Source organism: Osmia bicornis, chromosome 7 (assembly GCF_907164935.1).
Source record: "Osmia bicornis bicornis chromosome 7, iOsmBic2.1, whole genome shotgun sequence".
Taxonomy (NCBI): Eukaryota; Metazoa; Arthropoda; class Insecta; order Hymenoptera; family Megachilidae; genus Osmia; species Osmia bicornis.
The window spans coordinates 6,043,766-6,066,402 of NC_060222.1; the positions used below are offsets into that span (position 1 = coordinate 6,043,766).

General features: G+C 40.1%; 1 protein-coding gene across 6 annotated transcripts in view; it reads left to right on the top strand.

Annotated features, from left to right (window-relative positions):
• The window catches only part of LOC114875351 (trichohyalin), a 156,185-nt gene that overhangs the window by 96,654 nt on the left and 36,894 nt on the right, over positions 1–22,637 (top strand). For 5 of the 6 annotated variants that reach the window (XM_046286361.1, XM_029185519.2, XM_029185518.2 and 2 more), the window contains 3 exons: positions 12,105–12,254; positions 17,173–17,269; positions 18,629–18,684. In XM_046286361.1, coding sequence (XP_046142317.1) covers positions 12,114–12,254; positions 17,173–17,269; positions 18,629–18,684 — 294 coding nt within the window. In that variant the 5' untranslated portion in view covers positions 12,105–12,113. Of the gene's footprint in view, positions 1–12,104; positions 12,255–17,172; positions 17,270–18,556; positions 18,685–22,637 lie in introns of all 6 variants that reach the window. The other variant, XM_046286362.1, reaches the window with a different exon arrangement.

A 22,637-nucleotide genomic window follows, 5' to 3' on the forward strand; every position in this document is an offset into this window, starting at 1 on the left:
TAGAAAGTCGAAAATTGACTTTATTCAATATTGAAGAAAAATTTCATTTTTTACCCACAAAGTTGTACGATGATTTGCTAAAAAAAGTTGTTTAACATAACTTTTTATAGAATGTTTTTAGTTTAAATAGAAGCTATACTAATAAGCCTCAGTTCATTAAAATTCGTTGATTACAATTTGTTTAATTGCGTATGCAGTTTCGAGAAAATCACGTTTAAAGTTTTCTTAAAACATGCCTGAAAGTACGTTCGAATTTCGACTTAAAACTTTGGCAAAATATTATTCCAAATAATATGACTTCCAAAAAATCGATTTTTTTCACCCTGTAAACCAGGTTCCCCCTTAAGACACTCGATACTAATTATTAATTGTGTGATCTAGAATGAATATAGCGAAACGTGAATGCCTCCGCATCGATTTCGAGGCTCCGGAAGAGAGAGACAACCCACGCAGCATCGTCCACTTCTGTTCATAACTTAACGTAGTTTAAGTGGGCTTTTTAAAGCGATGCTCTCGTACCATTGCAGCTGTCGTTCAGTGCCGTATTCGTTTACCAGGAAACCTCGACATTCTTTACGGAATAATTAAATAATTCTTCAGCATCGAACTGGCATTCCTAACGAATTCCCATCGCGTCAAAGTTCCATTTTCATCCCCTTGCTTCCTGTTTCCTTTTCAAACTCACCAAAGAAACCAGCTCCCGTCCTTTGGCGAAACGAATTCAGAACCAGCTCGTTAGTCACCTTTATACTCGCAGTCTCCCCGAGTAGACGCTTTTGAATCGAATGCCCAGCGCATTCTGTCCCGTTTGCCCTCTGCTACGCGATACAATATCGCGTCTGGAAAGAAAGATCCACCCTGGGAATATTATCATAGTCCTTGGATCGCTGTTCCCTGCTTTGCCATGGTAATTCCATTCGTGCTGATGTTCGCAATGCCTTAAATTCCCCTACTTTATCACTGTTGTATGTTTAATCCTTGCAGAGAGGAAATTCATAGGCAGATAAGGGTTGTATTTTACGGAATCGATAACCCAGAAACCCGAATTAGTTTTATGCCGATATCTGAATTAGATGGGACTGCTGTCGTTCATCGTACCTTTTATTTTTCACCATTATTTCATCGCTCGTTTGGAAAATGGTACACAATGGAGGTTGCGTTTAATTAACAGAAATCCTTGCTCGTATACCTGGGACCAAAGGATGTCCTTTTAATATTTATCTAACTTCCGTGCTCTTCTTCCGGTTGGTACTCAGGAACATCAAACAGAACATTAAGAATGTAGCGCCGAGTGTAAGGAAGGTTTGCTCGATATCCTTTTGTAAAGGAAACAGCTTCTAGATTTCAGGACCAAGAATCTCTCGTTACGTAACGTCTCCTATTGTCATTTATCCTTTATTTATTCTCTTTTAATTCCAGTGGAGGAACTTCGTTTCGCAGAATTTGAATTCCAAATATTTGTAAAAGGAAAGAGAAAAAATGAAAATAAAATGGCTTGAGGAAAGTTTGACATTCAGCGAGAAAGTAACTCGTCGAGATCGAGTATATTTGAAAGGGTAAAATCGTGTAGCTGAAGCGTATCCTCAGCGGTGAAACAATCATCCCCTAGAGAGGAACGAAGGGGTTGCTCGGCGGTGAGAGTGGCATACGCGTCGTGTTAAGTATGTACAGCGCACACGTCCCCGTCTATATCGATCGGCCTAAATATATCGAGGCGGATTATTAGCGAGAACCTGTGCCACGCGGTCTAACTATGGCACGACCGCATTGTTCCACGGGGTTACAGTGTAAATGTGTCTCTGCTGGACTTTGAAAATAAATCGATCGGACCTGGTGGCTGGTTCGCCCCCGACTCTGAAAATTAGAGATTCATCGATTTTTGATATTTTGAAAATTCATTAAGAACCAATCAGTAAAAAAATAATTAAAACAAAGGGTTCGCTCTGGACTCTGTATATTAAAGATCGATAGATTTTTGATATCTTGAGAATCCATTAAGAATCAATCAGCAAAAAAATAATTAAAACAAAGGGTTCGCCCTCGATTCTGAAAATTAGAGATCCATAGATTTTTAATATTTTGAGAAATCATTAAGAATCACCCAGTAAAAAAATAATCAAATCAAAAGGTCCGCCTGAAAATTAGAGATTCATAGATTTTTAATATTTTGAGAATCCATTAAGAGCCAACCAGCAAAAAATAATTAAAACAAAGGATTCGCCCTCGACTCCGAAAATTAGAGATCCATAGATTTTTAATATTTTGAGAATTCATTAAGAATCAACCAGCAAAATATAATTAAAACAAAGGGTTCGCCCTCGATTCTGAAAATTAGAGATCCATAGATTTTTAATATTTTGAGAATTCATTAAGAATCACCCAGTAAAAAAATAATCAAATCAAAAGGTCCGCCTGAAAATTAGAGATTCATAGATTTTTAATATTTTGAGAATCCATTAAGAGCCAACCAGCAAAAAATAATTAAAACAAAGGATTCGCCCTCGACTCCGAAAATTAGAGATCCATAGATTTTTAATATTTTGAGAATTCATTAAGAATCAACCAGCAAAAAAAAAATTAAAACAAAGGGTTCACCTTCGACTCTGAAAATTAGGGATTCATATTATAGATTTTTAATATTTTGAGAATTCATTAAGAACCAATCAACAAAAAAAGTAATTAAAACAAAGGGTTCTAATCTTAATTAAATTACTTAATTGCAAACAGTACAATATTAGTATTACTGTGGGATATTTAATTATCTCTGCAATTACCATTATTATTGTCATTACTGTACTCCATATTTATCGTGCTATTTAGCTAATTAAAATTGCACTATCAATGAGTCCAATAGAAAATATTAAAACTGCAGGAAATTACCATAGCATTTCTCGATGTCTGAGCGCAATACAATTTTGAAGTTTGAAATTCGGACGCTGTTTCACCACCTGACGCCACCAGTTTCGACCCAAAATGTCGGTACAATGTAATATCCGTGAATGAGTACGAAAGGAACTTTAATATTTCCGGGGACAGGCAACCTCCGCCTTTTTGACCGCTCTCCTATCTCGGAAACTTTTCTTCCCGAGAATCTTCGTTTTTTCCTTTCGCTCGTGTACTCGATCAATTTTTCAAAGCATTCTACGTATTAAACATCAGTGGTAAAAGGCTTAAATTTCTTTTCGTCTGGAATATCAAAATCATGACCCGACGTATGTACATCCATGCTTCCGTTCTCTTAATGTATGTCCCCAGCCGCGCTGTAATACTCTGCCATAAATCATGCTGTCGATGCGTGTGTGTGTGTGTATGGGTGCATATACAGGAGGCAGCGTCTGCTTAATGAGGAAGTGACTTCCAGCGTGTCACTTGGTGTTATTTGTACACCAGCCAGGCGTCGCGATGCTGCCAGACGCCAGTCGTTTCTACAAACCATTGAAATTATTACGGTCCGCTTTAATTTTACTCTTGTGAAATACTTCACCGAGGCGTCCCCTTTTTAAATCAATTTCGCGATGTTTTATTGTATAACGAGGGAGTAAATTAATCTTTGATATCTGTAATATCCACCGTAATCTACGTTGAATTACTTAAGGGGGGAGTTTCTTTTTTCTCGTGAAAAATATCAATTATTTTATATTTTTGGAAAAATTGAAGGGTGTAATTAACTAATTTCAAATTTATTGAAACCTGCCTATCTACCCTTCAGTTTATCTAAAATTAAAAATTCGAATAAAGTTTTATTTTATACATATATAGTTATCGTCTGAGCTACAATCAGCAAGGAAAAAATATTTTGTTAGAAATGGTCAATTTTACTGGACAAGTTATTTGTACTTTTGATATTTTAAAAAAATTTATGCAACCTATCGTTTTGATTGTATGTCAAACAATGATAGGACTCTTCATCAAAATACAATTAAAATTCCAAGTCGATTGGTCCAGTACTTTCTTCTTATTCGTGTCAACCGTCACTGAAGAAATCACGCGAGTCATCCTAGTCTATCGTAAATAAGAACTGTACATATGAGCAAAATGAACTGAAAAAGTTTAAAGTAGGAGAGGGGAGAAAAACCTATCATACCCCAAACGCCTATCATATCGCAATTCGAAACTCCTATGCATGCCGGGCGACCGCTAGCGAGAACGCTATCATCTCTCCGCCACCTAGCGGCCCCCGGCCCGAACTAAAGGCGTCCAGGGAGACGAAACCCTCCTCTGCCCCTCCACTAAACGCCTACAATATAAACATATACAAAGTTTCAAATTAGTTAATTACACTCTTCCATTTTTCCAAATGTAAAACAATCGATATTTTTCACGAAAAAGAAGGAACTCCCCCTTAATCCATTAACTGCCAAATTTTTATTTCTGATATTTTTATTTAACATTTTATTTAATATAATCCTATTGCTAGTGATAAAAAAAAAAAATATATATATATAATGCTTTTTCTCTTCTGGGAGGTTTTTTGGGGGGAAAATGAACTTCACTGAGTTTCACTGTAAAACGAGTTTATTCATTTATTAAAAGTTCCTACTATTACACTGTTACCGATTTCTTACCTATAAAACGAGAAACGACATTTAAAGCTCCTTCCCTATCTTTTCTTTCAACTTTTCAGTTATTCGCAAACTAATTATTCTTGTCTTTTTTAATTTCCAATTATCTATCCTGTTTCGCGATCTTCTTTATCGGCGGGTTATGCAGCAAATTTTGAACGTGGGTTTTATAAAATAGTGTTCATGCTATTTTACATATATATTCAAATCCTCATTTGGGGATCGTGGTAGCAAATGGGTTAATGGCGCGAGCCCTAAAGCTATTCCCGTGTACGTCAAACCGGCAGACATAAGTACACACGGTTGAAATCGATGAACTGATGCATTGCTTTTATTTTTTAATCCACGACCATAATATGTAGCCTGCAGCGAAAGAATGCATCGGAATTGCAACGAAAACCATTAAACCGCGGTGTCTTCTTAGCGGAACTAGCGCTTGTTTTCGCTCGCTTCCGTCACAGCGAGAAAGAAATAAAGGGATGAAGAACTTCCGCGACCCGAGACGCGAGAAACACGTCGGGAAATGAGAGTAGCGCGTTACGAACAAAGGGATGTTCGCGTCGAGACGTCTTCATTTGCTTGCCGACGCGACACTCGTGCTTTTCCAACGAATAAAAGTTTTTTTTTCTTTTTTTTCAAGCTTTCACGTACTTTCTTACGGTTAATACTATTTCAGGCTTTCCAGTGTAACGCCGAGTCCATAAGAATAATATTCTCCATATTTCATCGCGCGCGTTGAAAGCCGGATCAAAGTCAACCTTGTCAAGTCATTATAACTTCCTACCCCTATACTTTTCACCCCCCCCTAATGAGTCTGGAAAGTAATCTATTCTAAATTTAATGGAAATAAAACCGAGTGAAATATTAGTGCTTGTTTCTATCACCACTCCGAAGGAACACAATAACTATCCTCGGTGTATCATTTGAAACGACTGCACCATCAATCAAGCCGATTACATAGGACGAAAAATCGAAAAGACGACGGAAGAATCGTTTCCAGTAGCTATATTTGGGTCGGCCTGTGAAACATCTGGGTTACGTCGGGGTCACACGATAAACTCCACTTTTATTCGGCATTTCACGATCGATGTTTCCGGCCAACGTTATCGGTGACGTCCTATTCTTCCTCGGGACAAGTCGGGGTAGAGGTGGCTCGCTGGTGAAACAAAAACCCTACCTCATGCTGCTCGCCTTCCTGCTTCCTGTCGAGCTTTAATTTGACAGACGAGAATACCTTTCAGCTTTGTCTGTTTCCAGAATAAAAAAAAAAAGAAGAAAAAAGTTTCTCGTTAATCGAAGGAAGGGAGCAACCACTGACAAAAATAGGGATAATAATAATAATAATAATAAATTTATTATAGGGGCATTTGCCCATTCATAAACATACATGGATACACAGTGTGTCCCACCTTAAGTGTTATAATTTCTGTTATTCCGTAACTATTAATGATACAAAAAGTTGTTGATATGGGAATTGCACGGTAAAAGGGGCCGCTTTTACAACTTGCCGCTCAAACCGAGACGCATCTACTGAAAATCGGGAAATTTGTAAACGTTATAATATCTTGAAAACTAATTAAAATCGAGTGTATACATTAAAGCTTAATAAATTCGTCTTGAGAAGCACTATCATATGAAGTAAAAAAAAATGTATAGTTCCATTTGAAGAACGAAACTTGACCATCATATCTCTTAAACTAATAATGCAAAAGATTTTTCACTTTTCATCAACAATTTTTTGTATCATTAATAGTTACGGAATATCGGAATTATAACACTTAAGGTGGGACACACTGTACATAAATATAGAATTCGTTTCTGTTTTACAATGCTAAAGGTAATTAACTATTGAAATATTTGCTGAGGGATGAAATTTCTATGAAAAATCAATGGTATCGTTATTGGGAACGAGTCGTCTGGCGAAATGTCGGCTGGAAATCGACTGTGATTTTATAAATAAATAAAGAACGACGGTTCGTTGGGGAACGCGAGGATGTTCGATCGAACGATAGCAAATGGAACGGACGGCGATATCGACGTTGACCAACGAAGTACACGCGATAAGATCGATCGGGAGATGGACGATTTGCACGAACGATTTTTGCTCCGTCGCTCAGCTCGATCCAACGGCTAGATACACCTCTAGCTAGACCATTTTCCAGCGGGCAACATAATTACCGTTGCCACGGTTGATGCATAGCAGCAATTTCTCGGCCGTTGCCGCTGCACGACGTTTCGGGCCTCTGAAATTGCTGCCTACCCTCGTGGAATTCAGGATTAAACGAATAATCGAGCTTTATCTCTTTATCTGATTAGGAAGAAAAAAATCAATCACATAATTAGAATAGCGGTATGTAATAATAACAGCAGAGTACAATGTGCTCCCCTTCTAAAGGGGTTAATTAAAAATTTCAAAGGGAAGACCATTCAGAAAATATCCCTGAGGTTCTATATTTTCTTGAAAATGAAAAAGAAAAAATATACAAGGTATAGAAAGAGAAGAGAAAGAGAGAGAATGATGACGGAGCAGAAGCAGAAGCGTTATCGAGCGGCAGAAACTCACCCCTACCAGATTTCTCACTCTTTCTCGTTCCCTAATTTCCTCTCTCTCTCAGTTACCTTCGCGTTCACCTTTGACTCTCTCTCTCTCTTCCTTCTCACACTTACCTTCTCGTACCTTCATACATATTCTTGTCTACGTTCATCCCTCTCTGATACATTCTCTTTTTTACACCCCACAGCCTCTTCTATTTTTTCTCTCTTTCCCACTGTCCACATTCTCCCTTGTTTCTACGTGACCCTGTTTCCATTTCTCTCTAACCAACCGCCTTCAACCGTCTTCCCTCTTCCCCTCGCGTCGAGAGTGAATCTCTCTAACCCCTTGTTTCATCGTTTTTCAACCCTCCCAGCTTCTCCTCTTTCTCTTATCGCGTTTCCCTCGTCTCGTATGACTGGTCGAACCCGCTCATAGTACAACGCGTTCAAGACCACTAAAGGGTTACGTTCGAGTCGTTTCGCCTCTCTCCCTGTGAATCATCCCCTAATTGTGTCCGCTCTAAACAGGTGTGAAATCGTGCATAGTTATGCGGCTTTTTCGAGGTCGACACCAGGCCGTCCCATTTCCCTGGCGAAAAATTCCTTCGCCAGACGAGCCACCCTCTTTGACCTGCCTCGTTAACCCTTGCTGCAGGCTTCCGCGGGTCGAAGCTGTTTCACACGCGGTCTCTAACGAGTAATCGAACGTTCCGCGTGAAAGTATTCATCCGCTTAATCACTGAATCACGAGCGTGCAATTTAAAATTATAAGGGGTGCTAGCGAGTTCGGGGGTAGCAGTAATGATTAAATCCTTTCTACGGAGTTTAATACATTTGTTCGTTATCTTCTTGCATCTTCTTCGCCTCTTCCTACAATCTCCCTAGGGGGTCGCGGGTCATTTGATTGTACGAAAAGTTCCCAGAGGACCCCGTGGACGGTGCGGAAAGTCAGGCGGAAACGGATTTCAGGATACGCGAACGACAAAGGCGTTGCTGGTCGATCGATAACAGCCTCGTTGGCTTGGTCAAAGTGAGGAGAGAGGTGCAGTGTTACAGAACGAAGCAGCTACTTTGATGGAAGACTTTTCCAAGGTGGAACAGGCTACGATAGTCTAAAGATTCACCTCTTAGAGGGAAGGAAAATTTCGAAAGAGTTTGTAATCCCGGCCAACTTCTCGCCTTCTTCATTTTTAGCCGAACAGAGATTGAAAATCTTGATAAGGGGGCTAACATTTACAGCCCCCATTTGTACAGGCCAAACGGTAAGAGTTATCGAAAAAATTCTTGTGCCATGTTTAGTGGGCCAAAATCTCAACAAATGATCGAAAATTTTTCTTTTTGCCATTTTCGGTCTGTCCGAAAATGGCACTAGAGCGAATCTCGCTCTAGTTCGCGTTATTTTGTTTAACAATGATATCAGTTTTCTAGAACGTCCTTCGTCTTCTTCGAGTAAATTTCTTTCACCGTAATGGGGAGATTGTAATGTGGTTACTTTGGTTCGAATTTCAACCATGGAAGGTAGTACTTGAGCTTTTGTTTTTCTAGAGTAGAAGCTCTTTTCCTTGCGGAAAAGGTTCCGTGAAACTTGAGACTGATTTGACACGGACCAATTATCTCCTTGTTTTTAAAATTTTTTTAAATTTCTTTATTTCTGTAATAGTCGAGTTCTTTTACCAATTTGTCGAGCAATGATTTTTTCCCGAGGTCGTTGTACCTCGAATCGATCTCTCCACGAAAACCGAGCTTTGTCAGACGATTTGTCGTAAAGACGACCTCTTCTGGCACGGAAACGTTGCCCATTTCTTTCGTGGCACAGCTGTCTTGGCGTTATGGCCAGCTTTTGATTGCTTGCAATCCCTCCTTCTTCGAAAACGTCAAATAAAGGGCGGTTCTCCTTGGTGGAAGCTGAACAGTCGAACATCAAGGGTGGTTTTCAAACGGCTCTTTTGTTCCATCAAATTTTCAGAGGATATCAAATAAAAAGAAAACAGAATAACAATTTCGAGGAAGGCTTTGTAACATTATAAGAGGCATCAAACGTCGGTGCCAAAACAATGTCCAAAGATGGTACTATAGAAAATTGATACGCAGTGTCCTCGAATGTGTCTCTTGGCTTTATTCACGCAAACGCGTGCTTTCGTCGGTCTTCATCCCTTCCCCGCGTCGTATCATCGCATCAAACTCATCCCCTTCCAGTCCCCATAAAATCTTATCCCTCGAGGCAAGGGTGTCATTATTGGTCATTCTTAGAGCAACCATGCAGCCATCAAGGCCTTCATTCCCCGCCACTCTAAGTCGTACGGTAAGTTATACCTAACAATTCTTTTTTTAGATGTAATATTTCGCAATATTACCTTCAGGGGGTGTTTTCACCCCGAAGAGCTGAAATTGGGCCAAAAACAAAAATTGCGCTATACTTCTCTCGAGGTTCCCTACAAACCTGCAAAATTTAAAAAAAGATTGGAATTTTCGAGTTACCGAAATTCCCTTGTTAATCCCGGGTGTCGCGTAAAAGTTAACGGACCCCCCACCGAAAATGTTGGGAATTCAATTTTCTTCCTTGAATGATCGTCCGTCTCGCTGAAAGAAATCGATCCCAAGGGTAATTCTGGTGTGATCGTTATAATGGTACGTTTTAAATAGAACGCTGACCTACATACGAATCCGGAATGGGGTCAGAGAAAATCGTTGGAATTGGGTCAGGGGAATTTGCATGCCAGGGAACGAACGCGTCGCTGTTTTACGTTTCGCGTTTGACGTCATCGATCTCGCATACCCGTCGGCTGGGCACGTTTTCCACAGTCCTTTTATGGAAATCACCGTAAGAAAAAAAAAGAAACGGAGTGTACTTTGTAGCGGGAATAGCAATTATTTTGTTATCGTCTTTGCATCGCTGCAAGCTGCATCGTAATCCGGTAATATTGATTTTACAGCTGAAACTAGCTTACCCCGATAGACAGGTTTGATTTATTACTTATCGATTTCGCGAGCTTCCTCCTCGCCAATCAAAGGAACAATCGAAACTTGTTCGCTAAAAATAAAACTAACTTTTGTATCTCACGCGAGTGCGCGATATGAAAAAATAATGTATCTTGTTTTCATCCAGGGCAAAGTTACGAGTTACCCCCCGTAACTCTGTCGCTTAGCAATTACGCGAACGTAAACATGTAGTATCTAAAAAAAGAACCTGCCCACCTATGCACGATGCGTATCTCTTAGTGGCAATATTTATGACGAGGTATTAAAATGAAAAAAGAAAAGAAAAAAGATATTTGAGAGACATGCACGAGCAACGGGTCGATCTATCGTGCAACGACCCCAGAAATATCAAAGAGTTGCTAGTGCAGCTTTGTTTCTTAGTAAAAGCACGCCATGAGTTGTGACCTGCTTTATTCTCTATATTCTTGGAAACTCGCTATCACCTTGCCAAGTGTACGTGGAAGAAACTCCGAAGAAATTCTGTACGATTCTTTGAATTTTTAACTTGATCTGGAAATTTACAATGTGTACTTGGAAATCTCATTATCATTGGTAGCAAGAAGATACTCGACTGAATCGTCTCGAAGGTAATCCGTTTACGTTTGTTCTTTCTGCGAAAGCATTCGCAGCAGCCTCCGGCGTGTAAAGCCTCGTGTTAAGATCTGCCTTAAGGGACAGGGTGTCCGCTTTCGAAACGATTAGCCTTCGATTAACCCTCGAGGTGGAAAGCGATCCGGCGAGAGGTTGAAAGGGGGGGTGGATTGGTATCGTCCATCGACACACTTACGCGCGGATCGAACGCGGAAGGACGAGGAGGATCGAACGGGGGGGTTTAAAGTTTAAACGAAGCCCTTCTTAAGACGAGATCCTATTAACGATCACGTAAACCCTATCTCGTGGCGTTTCTTCTTACACGAGAGCCGCGTGAAACTGTCGTGAAAACAACCGGTCGTTCTTGTCCGCTGGCTGCCAAAACGAGCCCTTCTCCGATGGACATCGTCAACATAAAAGAACAACAGGGACGAGTTTAATGGGAGCCTTTTGTTTTTGAAAAAATAAAGAAAGATTGTGCAGGGAACCGTCCACTAGAACTGCCCCAGATACCTGGGTTCTATATTCTCAGATCTTATACAGGGTGTTCGACAACAGGTGGGAGATTTTTTAAGGGGTGATTCTAGGGATCAAAATAAAATAGCGTTTGCGGCTTTGTTTTCCAGTAATTAACGTTTAAAAATTCGAGTAAAAAGCGCCTGAAACCTGCAACCTGCCCAGCACCGACGACTGAACATCAGGTCGGCAGGGGTCGGTACATAACCAAGAATCGAATAGTAGAAACTTATCTCGTGCTATTCTGTTTCTCGGTACTGCAGCAGTCGGCTTTCTCTTCTTGGTTGTGTACTGTGCAGAGATGAGATGTTGCGGAGGCTAAGAAGTGCCTCCTTGGTCTGTCCCGCCTAGTCCCCACGTCGTCATGCACCCACACCATTTAACTTTGCGGCGTGCAAGCGGCGTGCTTAGTATGTGTGAGCGTTTCGACCAATAACGCGCGACGGTCTAGAATGCGTGTGCATTAGGCGTGACTAGAAAACTCTGATCAATCGTACCCGCAACATCTTATCTCTGCACAGTACCGACCCCTGCCGACCTGACGTTCAGGTCGTCGGTGCTGGGCGGGTTGCAGGTTTCAGGCGCTTTTTACTAGAAATTTTAAACGTTAATTACTGGAAAACAAAACCGCAAACGCTATCATATTTTCGATAACACCTGTTGTCGAACACCCTATATATATCAACAAGGCCCGTGATGGAGCACTTGCGAGAAAGGATGGAGTGTTACTCGCGCGACACCTTGCGGCCATCGCGGGAAAGAGGCGCCATGCTCCGCTTATAACCCCCGCAATTGTAACGGAAGTTGGGGAACGTTTCTTAATAAGGGGTCGTTTGTTCGTCACGTTTATTTTTAATAAAATTCAGAGGGTTGAAGGTTGGTCGCAATTTCCTCTAACACGAATCTCGCTTTATGTTACAGAAACAAAGTATGATGGTGCGTCAACTGGAAGAGGAGCTGAGAATGAGGGTGCGAGGGCCGAGCGTGGAATTGCAGCAACAAATGGAAGTTTTGTACAACGAGAACGAACATCTGACGCGAGAGATCGCCATACTTCGTGACACGATAAAGGTAAGAAGCTCTTTATCCATGAAAAAGTTAGGAGAAATCCCTCGAGCTTGTACTCTGAAGAAAGCTCCATTTCCTTCGCTCGTCCCCTTCCGTATAAAATAAGAAAAGGCATCTCTTACTCGAGAGTACCCCATTCTCGAAGAGTTTCTCTGTCGTGTATATTTATTTGAATTTTCTCATCAAGCTAGAGTGAACTGAACGTAACCCTGAACCCTCCATTTACCAAAATTAAGATTCCACTTGGAATCGTCCACACCCACGCCTCATGAATTTGAAACACGGGATCGGGTGAAAGCGGAGCCAGTTCGTGTTCCGTCGAAAATAATAGATTTTTCACGAAGAATGGAGCACCGTTGGCTTTCGTTCAGATTGGAATTCGCGGGGAAGAATAGCGTTCGCAGCCGGGATCATTATAATCGCGAATAATGGGTATAAAACGCGGGAAATGGGGATGCAGGCGGAGGATCTTCTGGGTCATATCCTAACTGCGAAAACTTCCAGCTATTATTCGACCTCGGTTTTTCTGCCGTTTCAAGTCCTTTGTGATCCCGTCTGTATTCGCGATACTTCATTGCTTTGATCTTTCACTCGTTAATTCGTTGCTTAACACATTGCGTACTATGCTCTGCTCGCCCATCGTGCTTCCAGAGCCCGCACATTTTTCATCGCACACAAGGATCGTATGCGTAATTGTATATAGAAGATAGTGCGGCTAGAGACAGAATTTAGAGTTTGTTTATCTTAACCGAAACGCGAAGAGTAAAAATATTTGCTTAGTCTACGACGGTATCCAACACAGTTTGAAATTTTTTATTTGGTGCCCTGGGTCCTGTGTACGGGTCTGTAAGGTCGGAAAAGTGCACTTATTAATCGTTAAATTTATTAATATGTTGCAAGATTTTCGAAGCCTGACACTTGGATATAGGGTAAGGTTGCTCAAGTCGTACTTTTTGAATTTTGAAAAAATAAAAAAGTACCTACATTAAAAAAAAGAAAATCAATAAAACTGACACTAATATTTGTGCAGAAGACCGAGAGGAAAATACGATTCAATGCTTGAATTGTAAAGCATGGGTGCATGATTTATGCGCTGGAGTTAACAAAAGAACAAAGAAATATGTGTGTGATGTTTGTACTAACTGAATATGTAACATATGTAAACAGGTTAATAATTGCTTATAGGTGGTACCACTTAGGAAACCAGTTTCCTAAAATCATAGAGTTTTGAATTTTATCATAATAAATAATATCAATGTTCACACAAGTTTTGAATAACACATATAATTTTTATTTATTTGATAAATCCTAACATTTATACGAGTTTTTTCTCAAAAGGTACGACTCGAGCAACCTTACCCTACTATTTATACTTAATTCGTCTAGTTGTCGATATGCGCCTATAGGAAAGCATTAAAACGAGATATCTCGTTACCCGTACGGAATCTGTTAAGAAAGCACTGGGGATAGTAATTTCGATAGAAACCAGAGAGGATTTAGCGGAACGATTTCTAATTCCACGGCGCGGTTTGACGTTTGTCCCGGAACCGAAATAGACAGCAGGTTTAGGTCTTGTTCGAGGTAAATGACCGATTGTCTGCCAACGGTTCGCGACACTTCCGGAAATCTTGGCAACGTGTATCAGCAGGCCGCAATAACTCCGTTAAGTCTGCCACCAGTGGCGCCGAAAGCGATCTCGTTCCTCCGAATAACGCTGGATCAATAAACTCCGAAGGGAGTACCGTCGCCTGTGCACAACGGGGTGAAATTAGATCGTGTTCTAGCTACGTTGATTCTCGTTAATCTCCCGGTTCGCATGGAAATAACAGAGCGGCGAAAAAACGCGGTGGAAATGGCTTGATTTTCTTCTGGGAACAGGTTGCTACCTTGTAAACTTGAGTAACTTTTTTAATTACGAAAGTAGTTGATTAAAGCGGTTCTATATGAAAATCGTGCAAGTGTAAAAATGGCCACAGTAGAAGTAGAATATATTAAAAATTAATTTTTTTCCAGCATTATTAAAATCTCGATGAATCACAGCTCCGAATTTATACGCTTTCAGGGGTTAGGCCACTCTAGAATTTTGAAAAAATCGAAATTTCGATATGGCAAAAGATTATGGGTGGGAAGAATCTCTAAGTACTCGAATTTCGAATTCTGAAACATTTTTCAAACTCGGCGGACTCATAAATCAAACAAATCATTACCAATCGATTTGAAAATTTAATAGTATATTCAAAACTAAATTCTCTACCGAACTACGTAGGATTTTTTCATTATATTGCATAGTTCTTTTGTTATAAATACTTTTCTGGCGATTTTTTCTTGAAATTTTACATTTTTGCAAAAATCAATATATCAAAAAAATGCTACGTAGTTCGGTAGCTGTTCTCATATATAATCGAAAATATTTTGATTTTTTATTCTAAGTTAAAAATTGCAAAAGCTGCTGGTCCGGCCGTTTAGCCTTACAAAAAAGAGCTCATATTTTGACTTGAATCACTATACAAAAATTAATTTTTAAAGTTTATAAAGGCATGCTTACAGAATTAGGATTTATTCCATCATTAAAAAAAAGAATTCCTAAAGTATGTCTATTTTTTCTTGCTCTAGGGTGGCATAATCCCTTAAGAAATCATTTGAATATAAATTTTTCAACAAATTTTCTTCTCTCGTGTAACAGTTACGAGTTACGAATCGATCGGTTTCTTATCAAAAGCCGCGTATCGATCGTCCCTTCTAAAAATACCGTCGCCGCGATTATTAAACACGCTCGAGGGATAAGTTCAAGAACCGAGTCGCGGTTTCAGCGATCGAAAATTTCGCGGATCCGAACTGGTTTCCGCATCATCGGCCGAATCGTCTCGCGGACAGGTGAAAACGCGCAACACACTCGAAGCAACTGGTCGCCTTTGGCCAGTGGCCAAATTATGCAGCCGCTTTTTGGCCCCGTACCGTTGGCCTTTATTATCGAATCGTTGTAGGGTCCATCGACACCGGCTCACCTTTCGCTCTTTTTCGCGTGACGAACGGCCATCTACATTTCCTTCCAAACATAGTCTACCATCTATTACGAAATTTTGTTAGACGAAAGGAGAATATTTGTGCAATTCCGGGGTATACTTCCGAAAGGACCATAATCCTAACCTAACCCTAACCTAAACCTAACCCAACCCCAACCTAAAGTTAGGTTTAATGACGGAAAATGACTAACCTAACCTAACCCTAACCTAAACCTAACTTTAGGTTGGAGTTAGGTTAGGGTTAGGTTAGGATTATGGTCGATAAGAACGCATTTCCACGGAAAATGACTAACCTTACCTAACCCTAACCTAAACCTAACTTTAGGTTGGAGTTAGGTTAGGGTTAGGTAAGGTTAGTCATTTTCCGTGGAAATGCGTTCTTATCGAGATAATAGGGGGGTTCCACACTTTTAGAATACTCTGTATATCTCGAGAACGGTTTATTTGCCAGTTCTGAAAATGGTCTCATTCGATTTCTCGTCCCTCAATTACTATAAATCCAAAGTTTAGTTGTCCTAGGGTGGGGGGGCCTTTCGGAAGTTTCCCCCAATTCCGTATTAGAAAATTGAAGAAAGTATACGCGAATCGTGAGATCTTCCATTCACATCCCGAGGCTATTTTCGATGCAGCCTTCGTTTATTGAACTTACGGCATTGAACATCAGGCGTGGTGCATTTATTTTCAGCCGAGCGTTTACGAGAAAGCGAATGCTCCGCCGCTGAAAACCTTGGTTCGATTCGAAATTGTTTTCCATCGAAGAAAAGAAAAATAATCAGAGGCAGCAGAAGCCCGATTGTTTATTGATTGTAGATTTCAGGTACGCGGCTTAAGAAAATGCTTTTATTACTTTGCGATCATCATCGAGTCTCTCTCGAAATAGATTTTGTTGAAAGCATCCCGAGAAAGACACTTTCCATTGACCGTGTCAATTAGAAAAGGACGAAGGTAGACTAACGGCTGTCTAATTCCAGCGTAATTGCGTTTCTGTCGTCAAAGAGGCGGTCTAAGTTAGTTATATAGGCGTCAAGAAGCAGCACTATCTCTACCGGCGACGTAATACTAATCGAGCATTTTCCACGAAAACAACCCTCGCTCCATTTTCTTTCTTTCTCCCTGTTCCTGTCTAATAGAGGAGTAAATTCTTAATTAGGGAAATATTAAGGGAACTTTGATTTCCATTAATAAATTCCCATTTATTTTAGCTTCCATTACTCATCATTTTGTTTCACATTTTCATTAATTAATCATGTTTCGTTTAATTCAGGATTAAATGACTTTTCGATGAATCTAATAATTAGCAGTAAAGGACCAAGGAGACGACCTCGAAAGTTGAAATAAAATTTTTCAATTATCCGGTATAAAAATAGAGGAGGAAATTCTTAATTAGGGAAAAATTAAGGGAACTTTGATTTCCATTAATAAATTCCCATTTATTTTAGCTTCCATTACTCATCATTTTGTTTCACATTTTCATTAATTAATCATGTTTCGTTTAATTCAGGATTAAATGACTTTTCAATGAATTTAATAATTAACAGTAGAGGACCAAGGAAGCGACCTCGAAAGTTGAAATAAAATTTTTCAATTATCCGGTATAAAAATAGAGGAGAAGATTCTTAATTAGTGAAAAATTAAGGGAACTTTGATTTCCATTAATAAATTCCCATTTATTTTAGTTTCCATTACTCCTAATTTTGTTTCACATTTTCATTAATTAATCATGTTTCGTTTAATTCAAGATTAAGTGACTTTTCAATGAATCTAATAATTAGCAGTAAAGGACCAAGGAGACGACCTCGAAAGTTGAAATGAAATTTTTCAATTATCCGGTATAAAGTTTGCTCGCAGAACTTCCTTACAGCAAGAATTAACCAAGATGCAATTCCTTTTCATTGCAGGAGCTGGAATTGAGAATAGAAACGCAAAAGCAGACGTTGCAAGCTCGTGATGAAAGCATCAAGAAGCTCCTCGAGATGCTCCAAAACAAGGGGATGGGTGAGGCATTCCATTAAAATTTCTATCCTCCCACTCGAACGCTGTCATTTTACTGACTAACGTGTCATTTAATAATATCTATAAAAAGAAACAAAAAAAAAAAAACAAAAAAAAAATACACCAGAGCTGAAGTGAACGTATCAAAATCAAAGTAGCCTCAACATTTAAATTACTATAATTTAATCATTCATAAAATTACATGTTCGTACTAAAATTATTTGAAGACCATTTTTATTTTTATTTTTAATTCATGAAAGATTTTATTCGTTTCAGCTCTGAATCATTGAAACTCATTCACTGAAACATTTCATCTTTTAGCAAAAGAAAATTCGTTCTCTCCTCTACTCACTCTTCGATATTTCATTCTGCAAAATATTTCTTAGTGGATTTGGTGTTATGATAGATAACATTCTAGCGCAAAAGTTTGATTAGCCACATGTTCTATCAAAGTTTTATCCAGTTAATCCTTAGAGATCACGACTAGTTCAGCATACAGCGACTTGGCCATTTTTTCCAACGGCGATAATCATTTTATACAGCGCACGTTCTTCGGTTGTTTTCTTTTTTAAACGATAATTTAATACATATTCCATAGACCACGAAGAAAGAAGCAAACAGTTTCATCGAAATGAGTGGACAAAACGTTTTCCAAAGGAAATGATATTTTAATTTAATTCAAAACTAAAATCTGAATAATTTTTTTCAAGCAGATTTTCATGAGAATTCTTAATTTAAAGAAAAGCACAGTTATAGGTAGGCTTCAGAAATGTGATTTTTCATAGGAAACTTTTAAGAGGGTGCGAATAAAACGGAAAAACGCGATTACTATAATTATTAGCCACCTGCAAATTTCTTCTGGTGATACTTTCGACAAGGGAAAGTTCGATTTTCGAAAATTTCCAAGTGAATTCCAACGAGAATTAGATTAATCATATTCAGAATCTTCGTAACTCTTCGTTTCATCGATCTTCACGTTTGATTCTATGACGGTAATCAATCAATCTCCTAACGGTAGACGTTGCTCCAATTTTCCGTGATATCGTTGCCAAGAATGGCATTGTTTCTACCAGCAGAAAAATCCAGGGCAGATCGAACGTTTTAACAAAAAGTGCTGCAACCATGGAAGAAAAGCCCACCCTAAAAAAAGAATCTTCTCTCGACATGTTCATCCTTCAGCTTCATCAATAAAAAAAAGTCTTCCAATAATCATACGTCATCCTACACGAAATCGACGAGAACCAAGTATCAAGAGAAATAAAAGAATTGATATTAAATCGTAAAACGCAGACAGAGACCGTACGAAAATCTGGACACCGAGCAGACCTCCCAAGAGCTTCTCGTTGCTTTCTGCTGTTCCAGGAAAAGAGGAGGAAAGGATCATGTTCCAGCAGATGCAGTCGATGGCCCAGAAGCAGGTCCTTAAGCTATTTCTACCCATGTCGGCATATTAATCATTTACATATTAATTATTACTATTCTTATTCTCTCTCTTTCTCTCTCTATATATATCTGTATCACTATCGACGGTTATCGTCATGTTCATCAAAGTATATATGTACATATCATATATATATATACATCGTTTTGTCAATCAGAGACAACGTACAAGCGTCAAAAGAGTGATGCGTGCACGCGAGTACGAAGATATTACACGCGTGCACGCAGCAGACGCGTGTACCCCATGAGTGTACGTAGCTTGCGCTGAAAGTTTTGAAAATTCATTGATACAGTCGCAGAAATTAAGATTCTTCTGTTTTATTCAAATTCTTTTATTTATCGGTGGTATTGGAAAAATTAAGAGAAATCAGCGAGGGGAGTTTAGCTTTGTTCTCAAAACTATCAGAGCGGGTCAGATGCACCACGGGATCGACATCTGTTTCTCGATCGCTGCCCACTGTTGTTACGTAGCTGCTTGCAAGTAGAGACTGTTATTTATTGCTCTGCCAGTGGCTTCAGTCATATATTTTGCCCGCCCCCGCGTCATTTCACGCTTCAGCCCCAAAATCCTCTCGCGTAACTTCTTACAGCCGCGTCGCGTGATTCTCTGGTTGAAAGTATCAAACGGGTACAACAAAATGGTTTCTTGAGTTCAAGGAAATAAACGCGAGAACGTGGTACCGTCCAACGATGCTACGTTTTCCCGTCGATTTTATTGAAGCCGATTGCTGCTATCGAGATGGCGCGAGTAAAAATGGACTCGGATAAAGAAGTAAACTCGCGTTACGTTTGAGATAGCGAATGGAATACGACGTTAGCTGCCGTATAAGGGTAGCGGGTCGAACATCCTGTCTCTCGTGTCGGTTATCTTTCTCGTGAAACGAAGGAGACGTCTTCTGATCCTACCCGTATAGCCCGTATTTCCGTTCGAATTTCGCAACGGATCACGTTCAAACACGAACAACACGTGTTCCAGAGGAATACAGACACACGCATACACACGGTTCCATGTCTCTTTTAGGCACGTGTAACACGCCTAATGCACACGTACTCCTGTCTGCCAAATCGCACGATCACACGCGTGCTCGTGCACCCTCGTTGATCGTTCACACGCGTCCTTCTTGTCGCGAGAAACGTTCAAAAGCTCCACCAATAGTAGAGTACCCGGTCCCCAAGGGTGAAGGGAATTGTAACCTTTGGTGGGAAATGAATTAAGAATGAAGAATTAAGCTCCATTAATATTTCCCTTAATTTTGATATCAGTGAAAAATCGGAAACTCGCTTGAAAAAAAGAAATGCAACTATTGTCTGATGAAAAAATTGTTAACGGAGTAAAATCAATCATCGGTCCTGCGAACCGTGCGTTTTCCAACGTCGATCGTTTCACTCATGCGCAAAGAATCTTGTCATTCGGTCGGCAGATAAAACAGTTAAAAAAAGAAGAATTGACGAAACGTCGCATGAGAATTCTTCTTTAGAGAAATTTGATTGGCACGCAATTATTTTCAAGAGCTTTTGGACGTTTTCCATCGGTGTGTAACAGCCACGCTTTGTTATCGTAGCGTTACACTCTTTCTGCTATCACAATCACCTAGCAAATATCTGTGACCGTCATTGTCGTTATTATTTATTCACCACGAGCACCGCCGTCACCATACCCCCTCACGTACATTCGTGTTAGAAACAGCCATATAGTGGTCCCCAGTATCGTTCACTTGCGTAGCTTTAGCCCCCGTGTGCGCTGATCTTGGATGCGAACTCACCCTGGTATAAGAAATTATTTATCATAGAAAATTTCAATATTATTCCGAGAGTGAAATTTTGGCACCGAAAGTGAAGTAAATCGCTTGAAAATTCGAAAACAAGTAGTGCGAGTCGATAATTTTGCAGACATATGTTACCTGACTCAGGTAACATACATAGGGATATACGGCCCGATTATTCGGGTCGGTTCGGAAAGAATCGGGCGCGCTCGGGTCGGCGCGGCGTCCGATACATGCGTGCAGTCGGCTAGCCCGACTACTTCGGGTTCAATCGGGTACAGTCGGGCTGATTCGGACGAGCTCCTGCGGGCCGCGGCCCGCGACCCAACTCTCATATACAACTCGTTACTGCTTGCAATAAGCATGTTCAAAATCTATTTTGTATAAAATGGACATACAGGTGACATGGAATGAAATTCATTTCAACTAAATTCGTTAAAAGTATTATTTTTCCATATAAAAATTATCTTATTCCAAAATTCCGCATAAAACAGATTTTGCACATGCTTATTGCAAGTATTAACAAGTACACTCAGTCCCATCGAAGTTGTCGCAGTGAAGTTGGCGCGTTAACGCCGCCGCGCCGTGAATGCGTTAACGCGCCAACTTCACTGCGACAACTTCGATGGGACTAAATGTACATGAAAGTTGGGTCGCAGGCCGCGGCCCGTGGGAGCTCGTCCGAGTCAGCCCGACTGTACCCGACTGAACCCGAAGTAGTCGGGCTAGCCGACTGCACGCCGACCCGAGCGCGCCCGATTTTTTCCGAGCCCACCCGAGCTCGTAATATCAGGTACCTGCACATCTCTATACCTAACTCTTTGCATATTGCACTTGCAATAATCTTATTATGCATTTACAAACCTTGTTACTTTAAAGGGTACTAGAAAAAGCAGTTTCATTTCGTCGAATTAAAAGATTTGTACAGGGTGCAAAGGGTTAACGAAGCGTCCTACATTCAGAGCGGTAGCAAGGGAATCAGTGAGATAAACTGAATAACGGCGAGGAAGTCAGTAAAACAGGTCCATTAGTATTCAGAGCGAAGCGGCAGTAGAATAGATACGGCTTAAGTCAGACATGCTTAGCTTTCAACGCACCTGCAAACGTCTGAACGAAACAGATCCACCGGGGAAAAAAGTAGTTCAAGCACGCGCGTCGTTGTTGCAACGATAACGAATTGAAAAATGAAAGAATCTTTCAAGAATCCTTCGAAGGAAATATAGAATATAGGGAAGAAATCCAGGGAGACGTCGCATCCGGTTTCGGCTATCCGGTCTCCTTTGCATCTTCGTGTATGTGCCTGTTTAGTTCTAGGTTTTAGGTGAAGTCCACGTGGCTTGAGTGGCATTCATTAGCAAAGGGAAATTTCAAAAAAAAAAAAAAAAAAAAAAAAAAAAAAAAGGATACAAAAGATAAACATTCTATCGAGTCATTCGTTCTGAATCAGACAGAGCACGCATCGACCTCAATCGACGTAATCATTGTCATTGTCATCACACTTCTCTTATTCTTTCTTTCTCTCTTTTCTTGCACAGGAAGCGTGCACCGGTCGGTGCACCCTTCCTCATGTCAAAACTCGCCGAATCGAGCGAACAGGGCGTCGGATATAACAATGCACCAGCACCAGGCCTGTCTCGTCACCGAAATTTTTCGATCGTCAATTTACCAGCACCTTCCCATTAAACCTGATCAACGTTATCCTATTGATCCTTATCGATCAATGACATACTTCATTTATAGGCACTCCACTTGAAATTTCATGATTCTTGCCTCGCAGTGTTTTTCTTTCTTAAATAATTAATAGCTTTGAAAATAGAATTATTCAAAACTGTAACAATTATTCTAAAAATAAGCGTAACGAGTTTTAATTGTACATGGAATTAAAGAGAACATCTTAACGAATGATAGTGTCTGGAACGTATCAGGAGTCAACGAAGTATGTCAAACGGTGGTCTGTATCCTCTGACAAAGCATGCGACAGGAATCAGTCTCCTAGAAACCGGATGTACGAGAGCACAGAGTTTCCCATTCCCGAGAGACCTACGATTCTCCACCTGTTTTTTCTATTTTTTCTTTCTGTCTATCTGTCTCTCTGTCTGTCTCTTTCTTGCACCATACGGATCGAACAACGACAATACGAGACGTCGACGACGAGGACTATGGGAAAT